The sequence below is a fragment of the Mirounga angustirostris genome, unplaced genomic scaffold (genome assembly GCF_029215605.1).
Source record: "Mirounga angustirostris isolate CCGP_5_RB_7025 unplaced genomic scaffold, mMirAng1.0.hap1 SCAF_6, whole genome shotgun sequence".
In the NCBI taxonomy this organism is placed as follows: domain Eukaryota; kingdom Metazoa; phylum Chordata; class Mammalia; order Carnivora; family Phocidae; genus Mirounga; species Mirounga angustirostris.
The window spans coordinates 128526866-128538865 of NW_026991714.1; the positions used below are offsets into that span (position 1 = coordinate 128526866).

A 12000-nucleotide genomic window follows, 5' to 3' on the forward strand; every position below is an offset into this window, starting at 1 on the left:
GGTTTTCTAAAGTTCTCCCACAGGGAGAGTTCAGGTGTGAACTGTGGCTCAGCAGATAGGGTAATTTCCAGGATTTCAGATTTGCAGAGATTGCTGCTGCTGTGTCACTCAGGGTTGGTGCGCAATGGCTTTTCCCTTCATGGAGCTGACTTAATGCTGAATGAATAAGGGGCGAAAGGGTTCATGATTGAAAGAGGGGCATTTTTAGGGATCGTCGACCCACTGTTACCATGAATAATCTGAAGGATCCTCTGCAGTGGAGGTGGGAGTTGGAGCGGTATCTGACATACGGCCTCGGTGGGTGTTGCAGGCAGGGAAAATGAAGGGTGGGAATCGGCTGGCGGCGAGAATGGGGGTGGTTGGGAGATCCTGTGACCAAGTCTAGAGAGTCCAAGGACAGCTCAAGCCCGCCGGTCCACTCTACTCTGGAATGCGAATCCCAGCTGCGGCTCCAAACCGCAGCTCTGAAGGAAAGGGCTCGAGCTGAAAGGGCGCGGGAAGTCTGAAGTTTTCCCGCCACTGGTGAGGGCGTGGCCAGTGACGTCAGGGCTCCGCCTTCACAAGGTGGTGGACGGAGGGCTCCGCCCTTAACAAGATGGCGACACTTGTGGCACCGGAAAGAGCTTCTAGATTTCGCCTCGATCCTGCCACCAAAGTGGAGGCGGGACTACCCTGTGGAGTGTGCCGCCCCTTCCGCCGTGCGCCCGCGCCGCGCGATGAGGTCACAGTGGTTCCGCCCTCACCCCTCCGGGTTCCCGAGTTCCTGAGTCTTGAGCGTCGGCAACCGTAGTGACGCGTATTGCCCGGAGGATGGCGGACGCCGGCTTGCGCCGCGTGGTTCCCAGCGACCTGTATCCCCTCGTGCTCGGCTTTCTGCGCGATAATCAGCTCTCGGAGGTGGCCAATAAATTCGCCAAGGCAACAGGCGCTGTGAGTGCGGCCTTGGGACAAGGGCTGGGGTGGGATGACCACAGGTCTTCGGGCCCTGACATGTTTAGGTTTCCGGGTACCGAGGTCTGTAGGGTCCGCCAATCCAGCCTTTGTGCCGAGCTCTCGGCGGTGACCCGAGAGCCTGGAGTCCCGGCACCTGGTCTCCCATGAAGTCTCACTGGATAGCATTGAGTCTTGTTGCTCTTTTCTATTGAGCGGTGCAGCGACGGCAGCGTGGGATCCTCGTGGCCCAGGTCACGTGGCTGGCGGAGTGCGGCGTGGAGGAGGGAGCGTGGTGTCCCACCGGAGGCGTTGGAGGCTCTTGGTTCCTTCTTGGGTTTTACATTGGTTGATGCAAAGTGTGACGACCTTAACTCTCAGTCGAATTTACCCCGGACTCAAAGATAAAATTGCGTTAGAAATGAGGGATGGGATTTTCGTTAATAAAGAAGAAAGTGAAAGAGAGTAGAGACAAAAAGCAAAATTGAGCATCATAGCCCTGCCAAGCAGTGGGCTTGGATCTTTGACTTCTGGAATCAAACACATCTAGATTTGGGACCAGGCTCTGTTTTCTTAAAATGTATAATCTGAACATCTTGCTGAACCTCTCTGAGTTTGTTTCTGTTCCTAAGGGAGATGCCATCATCCACTTTATAAGATTTTTGTGAATTTCAGTAACATGATAAATATGAAGTGGCAATTCCAGTGCCTCGTGCTCAGGAAGCATCAGTGAGTGAAAGCTGTTATCATAGTTATGGTAATCTAGGATGTTCCAAACACACGTAAAAAGTGGACTAGGGATGTGAAAGGTTTGGAATCTCCCTAAAGAAAAGCTATCATGGGGCACCTGGGTGGCTCAGTCTGTTAAGCGTCTGCCTTGTTCAGGTCATGATCTCACGGTCCTGGGATCAAGCCCCACGTTGGTCTCTGCTCAGTGGGAAGCCTGCTTCTCCCTGTGTTCCTCCCCCTGCTTGGGCTTGCTCACTTTCTCTGTCAAATGACTAGGTAAAAATCTTTAAGAAAAAAAAAATATGATGCATGGGAAAACATCTTGAGAGAGGGTATAGTCTTTGACAGTCTTCTTAGCCTTTGACTAAGAAGATAAGTTTTTTCTTTGTGGCAGAATCAGGCTGCACAAGGACAGAATCAACTCAGCTTCAGAAAGGACTTCCTTAAGCTGGGACAGCCTGCCATGTGATCTCCTACAACTGCTTTCATATTGGAACTGTTTTTTGAATTGACCATTAGGGAGACTGCAAAAAGTATTTTCACAATGGGCTGGATGGAATTGGGCCTTTCATAATCAGGATTTTTTTTTTTTTTTTTAAAGATTGTTTATTTATTTGAGAGAGAGAGAGAGAGCATGAGAGGGGGGAGGGTCAGAGGGAGAAGCAGACTCCCTGCCGAGCAGGGAGCCCGATGTGGGACTCGATCCTGGGACTCCAGGATCCTGACCTGAGCTGAAGGCAGTCACTTAACCAACTGAGCCACCCAGGCGCCCCAGAATCAGGATTTTTTTATATGACAAAATCTAATCTTTCTGGAAGACTTACTAAGGGCCAGATGGGGTTTCCAGATGCTAAGTCCTCTATATGCATTATCTCTAATTCTCTCAACAACTTAATAAGATGTATAGTATTATCTCCATGTTATAGAGAAGTAAACAATCTCAGAAAGATTAAGTAATTTGCTCAGGGTCACACAGTAATAATAGGCAGAGGTGAGTTTCACGTCTGTACACTTCTAACTCTGAGTCTATACTCTTGTTGGTACTGTAATGCTTTGCAATTTTTTTTGCATCAAATAATCTGTATCAGTGTAATTAATAGCTGAATGTAATTTTGTACTGAGTATATAACTTAGCTTTTTAACCAGTATTGGAGGCTGGATTCCTATGATTTGGTATTATGAACCGCATTTCAGGAAACACCCTCTTCCGTTAATGTTTGTGTCCTTGTTTCACAGGTAGGGATAAATTCCTAGACAGTGCATTGCTAGAGTAAAGAGAAAGCACAATTTTTTTTTTAAAGATTTTTTAAAATTTTTGTTTGAGAGAGAGTGCGCACGCGCAAGCACGAGGGGGGCAGGGGCAGAGAGAGAGATGTAGACTCCTTGCTGAGCAGGGAGCCTGTCACTGAGCTGGATTCCAGGACCCTAGGATCATGACCTGAGCCGAGGGCAGATGCTTAACCGACTGAGCCACCCAGGCACCCTGGGAAAGAAGATTTTTTAAAAGGCTTTGATAAATAGGATTGACTAGGGATAGATGGTGACAGAAACTGTAGGAGTAACCCAAGTTTTTGATGTCAAAAATTGGGAAGTACATAAATAGGTTATTTTTCAAGTAGAAGTCTCACAAAGATGTAACAATTACACGAAATATAGCAGGTATAAAAGAGGTCACTTTTTAAAGATATTGTTTATTTATTTGAAAAAGAGAGCAAGTAGCACGAGCAGGGGGGAGAGGGAGAAGCAGACTCCCTGCTGAGCAAGAAGCCTGATACCGAACTCCATCCCAGGACCTGAGATCATGACCTGAACTGAAGGCAGACACTTAACTGGTTGAGCCACCAGGCACCCCAAGCAGGTCATTTTTAAAGAGAGAATAAAATAAAATCTGGTTTCCCCCTAGAACAACCAGGATAAAATTTTCTTACTAAGTTATTTTTTTCTCCTATAGACCCAACAGGACGCCAACGCCTCTTCTCTCTTGGACATCTACAGCTTCTGGCTCAAGTAAGTCTTCCCTGTACCACTGTGACTGTTTTTCCCCCAAGGAGTTGGGCTGTGTTCCCTGGTGTGGGAAGGTCCTGATCCCCCAAAAGTTAGCCTCATCTATCTCAGCAGGTCCACCAAGGCCCCGAAGCGGAAGTTACAGGCAAATGGACCAGTGACTAAGAAGGCTAAGAAGAAGACTTCATCCAGTGACAGCAGTGAGGACAGCAGTGAGGAGGAAAAAGCCCAAGGACCTCCAGCTAAGAAAGCTGGTAATGCTGGACAGGGAATTGGGGTTAGTGGTTCCCAGAAAGGAATTTGTAGCCTGCCTGTACCACATGGCTGATTCTCACTGGGGTCTGTGGTTTTGTTCAGTTGTACCTGCCAAGCGGGCCAGTTTGCCTCAGCATCCTGGAAAGGTTGCAGCCATAGCATCAGAGAGCAGTAGCAGTGAAGAATCCAGTGATGATGAAGAGGACAGTGACAAGAAGAAAAAGCCTGTTCAGGTTTGCAACTTGAGGAAGGAAAGAGGTTGTTTAAGGGATTAGAAAGAAGAAACCTAAAGTCCTGGCTTGTAGCTTGGAACCAAGGGATGGCAGTGGGTATATAACAGGTGACTGTGGGGGTGCCTGGTTGGCTCAGTCAGTAAAGCATGGGACTCTTGATTTCAGGGTTATAAGTTTGAGCCCCATGTTGAATATAGAGATTACTTAAAAAATAAATAAATAAGGGGCGCCTGAGTGGCTCAGTCGGTTAAGCCTCCAACTCTTGGTTTTGGCTCAGGTCATGATTTAAGGGTCCTGGGATCTAGCCTCCATTGGACTCTGCTCAGCAAGGGGTCTGCTTCTCTGCCTCCCTTTCCCTCTGCCCCTCCCACTACTCCCAACCATGTGTGAGTGCGCATGCGCCCTCTCTAAAATAAAATGAATCTTTAAATATATAAAACATATATAATAGGTAACCATGGAGGAGAAAATAGATGTATGAAGCTTGGAAAGGATACGTGAGGGTGAAGTTATACCCTGAATCTAGGAACCCATTCTCTTTCCCAGGCGGTGGTGGGGGAAGAGGGAGAGGGAGAAGCAGACTCTCCACTGAGCAGGGAGCCTCGCTTGGGGCTTAATCCCAGGACCCTGAGATCATGAGCTGAGCTGAAGGTAGACGCTTAAGTGACTGAGCCACCCAGGAGTCCTCTTTCTTCCTCCCTCCCTCCCTCCCTTTCTACCTTCTTCCCTTCCCTTCCCGTCCCTTCTTTCCCTGTTATTTTTCTTTCTTTCTTTTCTTTTCTTTTCTTTTTTCCTTCCTTCCTCAAGATTTTTGAACTATTTTTAAGTAATCTCTGTACCCAGTGTGGGACTCAAACTCATAACCCCAAGATCGAGTTGCATGCTCTACCCACTGAGCCAGCCAGGCACCCCAATATTTTTGTGTCTCATGAAGAATTTGGTGCCCTTTCCAGAAGCTATCTTTTTTTTTTTTTTTAAGTACACTCTGTGTCACACATAGTGCTTGAACTCCTGACCCCAAGATCAAGAGTTGCATGTTCTACCAACTAAGTCAGCCACGCTTTCTCAAATGTTGTCTTGCTCAGCTTTCTTTTGCTCTTACTGCTCCATTAGCTCCTAAAAAATAAAAGTCTACCATGGTTTCCACCTTAGGATGCTGTTTGGGTACCCAGAACCTCTTGCTGATTCTCCTCATTGTGTGTTTCCTTACAGAAGGTAGTTAAGCCCCAACCCAAGGCAGTCAAAGCTCCTCCTAAGAAGGCCGAGAGCTCTGATTCCGATTCAGACTCAAGCTCAGAAGATGAGTCACCAAAGAACCAGAAGCCAAAGACAACACCTGTGGCAGCTAAAGCTCAGACTAAAGGCTCAGCCAAACCAGGTACTATTTCTGTTCCCAAGAGACCAGGCTGGGGACTAGCTTGCTCTGGGGACCGGTATTAAAATTGCTCATTCAGGGGCACCTGGGTGGCTCAGTCGGTTGAGCTTCTGCCTTCAGCTCAGGTCATGATCTTAGGGTCCTGGGATTGAGCCCTGCATTGGGTTAAGATTCTCTCTCTCCCTCTCCCTTTGCCGTTCTCCATCCCGTGTGTGCATGCTTGTGCACGTGCGCTCTCTCTCTCAAAAAAATTGTTCATTCAGCACAGGGGTGAAATGGCACTGGTTGTTGAGCTAGAAGTATTGATTAGTGTCTCTCCCCCCACTTAAAGAGGCTTTTTATTGGGGTTAGTAACTGGAGAAACAGTCTGCAGTGAGGAAAAATGTGTTTTTAAAATGGTATCCAGAGGCACCTGGGTGGTTCATTTGGTTGGGTGTCCGACTCTTGATTTCAGCTTGGGTCCTGATCCCAGGGTCGTGGGATTGAGCCCCATGTTGGGCTGCACTCAGAGAGTCTGCTTGAGGAATCTGTCTCCCTCACCTCCTCCCCCCAGTCTTGTGTGCTCTGTCTCTCTCTCTCTCAAATAAGTTAATCTTTTTTTTTTTTTAATTTATCTTCTCTTAAAGATTTTATTTATTTGAGAGAGACAGACAGATAGGGAGAGAGAACAAGAGCGGGGAGGAGAGGGAGAAGCAGGCTCCCCGCTGAGCAGGGAGCCCAGTGTGATGCGGGGCTCGATCCCAGGATGCCTGGTCATGACCTGAGCCGAAAGCAGACGCTTAACTGACTGAGCCTCCCAGGCGCCCCTAAAATAAATAAATCTTTAAAAAAAAAAAAAAAAAAGGTATCCATTTGCCATTCTTGTTCATTTCATAGATGATTTACATTCCCACAAATGCCATTCTGTTATGACCGCTTATACATCTATCGTTTGTGCTTCTTTTTTTTTAAGATTTATTTATTTGAGAGAGTGAGACAGAGAGCACAGGATGGGGGAGGGTCGGAAGGAGAAGAAGACGCCCTGCTGAGCAGGGTGTCCAATGCGGGACTCGATCCCGGGACTCCGGGATCATGACCTGAGCCAAAGGCAGATGCTTAACTGACTGAGCCACCCAGACGCCCTCCTTTGTGCTTTTCATTGCCATCATTTCTCCTCTGTATTCACTCCGTAGGACATGTGAGAATTTAAACTCTTTTCTGTAATATTCTTGTGATGACAGGTTATGATTTATAGGAGTTTCTCTGAATGGAAGTTGGAGTGAAAGATTTCAGAGAGCACGTCTGAATTATTTACATCATATCTTTTTTATTTTCTTTTTAAAGATTTTATTTATTTGAGAGAGAGAGAGCGAGCTTACACATGAGCTGGGGGAGGAGCAGAGTGAGAGGGACAAACAGACTCCCCTCTGAGCCCAGAGCCTGACAAGGCTTTGATACCATGACCCTGAGATCATGACCCGAGCCGAAATCAAGAGTCGGACACTTAATGGGTTGAACCACCCCGGCGCCACTACATCGTATCACTTGTTGAAGATAGTTTTCTGCTTGAAATTGCTCAGGAAAGTCATCTTCCGATAGTCAGCCGTGGCAGTCCCTCATGCCTGCCCCAAAGGCAGGAGCATTGATAGACTCCTAAGTTCCGAGCTGACCGGTTTCTGTGGCCCATTAAGGCCTTGCTACTTCTTGCCGTGTTTTCCCTTCCTAGGTACCCCAGGCCGGCTGGCGTCTAAGCTAGCCAACGGTGAGGTGGCCGCCCGCGAGAGCAGCAGCAGCAGCGAGGACTCGGAGGCGCCGGCGGCCGCGCCGAAGAAGGTTTGGGCCATGACTTCCACCAGGGCACCCGGTTGGGGTTGGTGAGGGTGTCTCCATTTCTTGGCAAGATTAGTTGGACCAGCTTTTTCCTGTGGTAACAGATTTTCTGTATGATGCAGACTGTACCTAAAAAGCAAGTTGTGGCCAAGGCCGCAGTGAAAGCCACAGCTGCCCCTCCCCAAAAGAGTTCCAGTAGTGAGGACTCCTCCAGTGAGGAGGAGGAGGAGGAGGAGGAGGAGGAAGAGCAGAAAAAACCTATGAAGAAAATGCCAGGTGAGGTTTGTTTGTTTTTTTTTAAGATTTATTCGTTTTTTAGAGAGCACAAGCAAGCACGCACGTGTGGTGGGGGCAGGGGGAGGGGCAGAGGGAAAGGGAGAGAATCCCAAGCAGACTCCCTGCTGAGCATGGAGCCCCACCACAACACTTGTCTTTTTTTTTTTTTTTAAGATTTTTATTTATTTCATTTATTTCAGAGAGAGAGAGCGAGCACGTGTACACAAACAGGGCAGCAGCAGAGGGAGAGGGAGAAGCAGGCTTCCCAGTCCCCTGGGATCATGACCTGAGCCAAAGGTAGACGCTTAACTGATTGAGGAACCCAGGCGCGCTGACACTTGTTTTTGTTTTTGTTTTTTTAAACAGGTCCCTATAGCTCAGTCCCTCCGCCTTCTGCTGCCCTATCCAAGAAGTCCCTGGGAACCCAGGCTCCCAAGAAAGCTGCAGAGAAGAAACAGCCTGTGGAGAGCAGTGAGGACAGCAGTGATGAGTCTGGTGAGTCCCCACCCGTGGAGAATGGGTCTGGGGAGTAGATGAGGAATATAAAAGACAAAAATGCCTCTATGCCTTTTGTTTTTCACTGAAGCAAGACAGTGCTTAAGTTTCTGTGTGGGTCTTTGTAGCCTCCTTTTTACTGCTTTTGGTTGGGTTGGGACTCTGGTCCCAGCCTAATGCCATAGGTTCTCTCCAGATTCAAGTTCTGAGGAAGAAAAGAAACCCCCAGCTAAGGCAGTCATCTCTAAAGCAACCACTAAACCAGTTCCAGCAAAGAAAGCGGCAGACAGCTCTTCAGACAACTCAGGTGAGGCATATGGAGGCCCTCAGGGCATTGGGAGTTCCAGGGGCTCTCTTCATTCTGATTTATATGTATTCTTTGCTCTCTCTCTAGACTCTGACAGTTCTGAGGATGAAACTCCTTCCAAGCCAGCCAGTACCACCAAGAATCTACCAAGTAGGCCGGTTGCCACTCCCAAGCATCCTGCAGCTAAACCAGCCACAGCTCCCAAGCAACCTGCAGGTAGTGGCCAGAAGCCTCTCACCAGAAAGGCTGATAGCAGCTCCAGCGAGGAGGAGAGCAGTTCTAGTGAAGAGGAAAAGACAAAGAAGACTGTGGTCACCCCCAAGTCCAAGGCAGCCGCCAAAGCAGCTCCATCTTTGCCTGCCAAACAGGCCTCCCAGGGTGGTGGGGACAGCAGCTCTGATTCAGATAGCTCTAGCAGTGAGGAAGAAAAGGAAGAGAAAACGTCAAAATCTCCAGTTAAAAAGAAGCCACAGAAGGCAGCAGGAGTTGTAACCTCTTCCAAGGCAGCTTCCACAAAGAAAACAAAGGCCGAGAGCAGCAGCAGTTCTTCCTCTGATGATTCCAGTGAGGAAGAAGAGGAGGAGAAGCCCAAGGGCAAGGGCACTGTAAGGCCACAAGCCCTCAAGACCAATGGGACCTCTGCACTGACTACCCAGAATGGAAAAGCAGACAGGGATAGCGATGAGGAAGAAGAAGAAAAGAAAAAGGCAGCAGTGGCAGTTTCTAAGCCAGGTCTGTATCCAAAGAATCTGTCTCCTTAGTGTGTTCCCCCAAATATGGGTGGGATATACACTTGGGGGATGGGGTGGAGAGAGGAGGCCCACGATTAGGTTTCCAGTTGCATGCCCTGGGTGTGGAAACCCGGGAGGAGGAACATGAAACTGGTCTCCTGAGTCTGGCTTTTTGTTTCGTAGGTTCAGGAAAGAAGCGGAAGCAGAGTGAGGCTGCGAAGGAGATAGAGACTCCTCAAGCCAAGAAGATAAAGCCCCAGACCCCCAACACATTTCCAAAAAGGAAGAAAGTAAGTTATCTTATTTTCTTCTCAGGAGCCAGCCTTTAAAGAGTAGAAAGGGACACCTGGCTGGCTCAGTTGGTTAAGCGTCCGACTCCTGATTTCCTCTCAGGTTGTGATCTCAGGGTCGCGAGATTGAGCCCCGAGTAGGGCCCTGTGCTCAGCGCGGAGTCTGCTTGAGATTCTCTGTCCCTCTGCCCCTCACTCCATTCTCTCTGCCCCCCTCAATCAATCAATCTTCAAAAAAAAAATAACAGAAAAAAAATCTGGGATCATCTTGACAGCTCTCTGCCTGGCCTGGCACTCGTGCACATGTGTAGCTAAGGAGGGCTTTTCTGTTGAATGGCCACTCCGTCTTTAACTTACTTCTTACTTCATTCTTCTCTAGGGAGAAAAAAGGGCATCATCCCCATTCCGGAGGATCAGGGAGGAGGAAATTGAGGTAGATTCTCGAGTGGCAGACAATTCCTTTGATGCCAAGGTGAGGGGAGAGGGTGTTTGTCATTCTTAAGGGGGATGGATGGAAGAGAGGGCAGCTTTTTGGTTCAGGTTGCCTTGAGCAGGGAGAAGAAAGTAACAGGGCCTTGATGTTGTTCTTCCGTGTATTAATCACTTCTCTCTGCTTACTAGCGGGGTGCAGCTGGAGACTGGGGGGAGCGCGCCAATCAGGTTCTGAAGTTCACCAAAGGCAAATCGTTCCGGCATGAGAAAACCAAGAAGAAGCGGGGCAGCTACCGGGGAGGCTCCATCTCTGTCCAGGTCAATTCCATTAAATTTGACAGTGAGTGACCTGGGGCCATCTGTGGTGAAGCCGGCGTGATGATCCAAGACCACTTAACTTTCCCAGTGGACCTGGGAAACCCTCAGCTCTATTAAGAAAGGGTCTTGGTGAGGACAGCAGTTTAGAATAGGTCCGAAGACTTTGCTTCGTAACATCCTCTCTCGTCCTTTTCTGTGTTCGTAGTTTTGTACAGATTTGTTTTTGAGTGTTGAGTAGCAAGGACAACATAAGGGTCGTGTTCTTTTTTAAGAAAAAGAAAAATTTTAGTTGTCATTCCCTCTCCCTGTTCTGTGAAAGTCCTCATACTAAGAAATTTGTATATTTTATATTAAATCATTTCCTATTGATTTTTGTTGTTATTTCACAGGTGGGTTCCCACAGATAAAATCTTAGCTATTGCCTAAGACGTAGTAAAGGTCGTCACATTATGAGTTTTTATAATTGGAGAATTCTGCCTGTTGTGCACATTTCATCCGTCCTACCCCTCACAGCTTTGGGAAGGGGCAGTTAAGAGTGGTAAATGTATGTGTTCGCTAAGCATGCACTGTGTAGTTTATACTCATTCATGGGGTTTAGGACTGATGTTTTCAGCGAGCATGGACTTAACTACTTTTTGGGATAAAATTTACTTTTGTTACAGGCAAAATTCTGGTGTAGTGTGAATGCCATGCGGTTAGTCTAAATATTTTGTTTTCTGTAATTTTAACATCTAATGTTTGCAATACGTGTTTAGTTTTTTAATTTGAAAACATAAACTTTTCTATTGTTCAAAGACTTTTTTTGATGACCCTTAATAGTACTAAATTGAGGACTGCATTTCCTTGTTTTTTACATTTTAGAGAACAAAATAACTATGAAAAGTATATATCACTTGGTATTTCTGTTTTAGTAACTGGTGACACAGAATTAGTTTCATTAACTCCTATGTGGTTGGAAATCACTGATCAAGAAGGTGAAAGAATAAAAACTATAATTAAAAACTTCAATCCTCAGTAGGAATTAGATTACATTAGTCAGGCAAATTTATAGGTAACCTGTGTGTGTGCTGATGGAAATGGGAAGAACCTTTATAAAAGCATATTAGGAGGTAAAACTCAAGTAGGGTGGGATTGGGAGAGCATCCCAACAAGATTGTTGTGTTTTGTAGTTGGAACAAGGGAGCAATTGATGTACCCCTTTCAGAACCTTAATTGTCAGTAACAGTGGAGGTAACAGTAAAAACCAGTGAGCAGAAATACAACTCTGAGGCCAAGTCGGCTGATCATAAAGCTGTAGGAGATGACAGTGTTTGGCCAGAGCAAGATGGGAAGGGAAGAGGCAACAGCAAACTCTGGAGGCTGGGACTGTTCCTGAGCTGGGAAAGTGTGCCCTAGCTTCATGGATGAGGGAGGTGTAGGTTTTAAGATTAGCCTCCTCTTGTTTGGATTCCGTACTTGCCAAGTAACTTGATAGTAAGTTGGTTTTCCATGTAACTGCCTCTAGGAGGAACATGCACCATTCATGCTGACATAGGTACATCAGTCTGCATGGTAAAAGTTATCCATCTTACAAAAAATAATAAACTGGCTGGTTTATAACGTGTCTTGGGAGTTTTTTGTTGTGAGTCCAAAGCCCTCCCACCTACTCAAACCAGAACAATTTGCCAGTTAGAGGGCTGGAGTGAGACCTGTGAGTTCACTGCAGACCTTCTTGGCAGCAGCTTGCTGGCTTTTCTTGGCCATACCTTGTCTCATGGTGCCTTGTCCAGGCCGTAGTCCAGAATGTGCACAGTCTAAACCGGGGTTGGCAGAATGG

The 12000-nt window shown here is 47.1% G+C and overlaps 1 protein-coding gene across 5 annotated transcripts; it reads left to right on the top strand.

Moving 5' to 3' along the window:
* Nucleotides 1-708: 708 nt before the first annotated feature.
* Nucleotides 709-11787, top strand: NOLC1 (nucleolar and coiled-body phosphoprotein 1). 5 transcript variants are annotated; one of them, XM_045878687.3, is made up of 13 exons: nt 709-930; nt 3611-3666; nt 3778-3917; nt 4021-4151; nt 5364-5529; nt 7232-7338; nt 7440-7611; nt 7978-8106; nt 8303-8413; nt 8501-9145; nt 9328-9434; nt 9814-9906; nt 10056-11787. In XM_045878687.3, the coding sequence occupies exons 1-13, from the start codon at nt 811-813 to the stop codon at nt 10212-10214; spliced, it is 2136 nt and encodes a 711-aa protein (XP_045734643.1). In that variant the 5' UTR covers nt 709-810; the 3' UTR covers nt 10215-11787. The 5 variants fall into 5 exon arrangements, with proteins under 5 accessions (XP_045734643.1, XP_045734641.1, XP_064451279.1 ...); XM_045878685.3 differs by having other exon boundaries at nt 710-930; nt 3775-3917; XM_064595209.1 differs by having other exon boundaries at nt 710-930; nt 3775-3917; nt 7473-7611.
* The last annotated feature ends 213 nt before the right edge of the window (nt 11788-12000 follow it).

Bases quoted from the DNA above. Each gene is read 5' to 3' on its own strand.
- NOLC1 (XM_045878685.3), top strand. From the start codon at position 811: ATGGCGGACGCCGGCTTGCGCCGCGTGGTTCCCAGCGACCTGTATCCC. The intron at 8,414-8,500 runs GTGAGGCATATG...CTCTCTCTCTAG, and splicing joins CAGCTCTTCAGACAACTCAG to ACTCTGACAGTTCTGAGGAT. The intron at 9,907-10,055 runs GTGAGGGGAGAG...TCTGCTTACTAG, and splicing joins ACAATTCCTTTGATGCCAAG to CGGGGTGCAGCTGGAGACTG.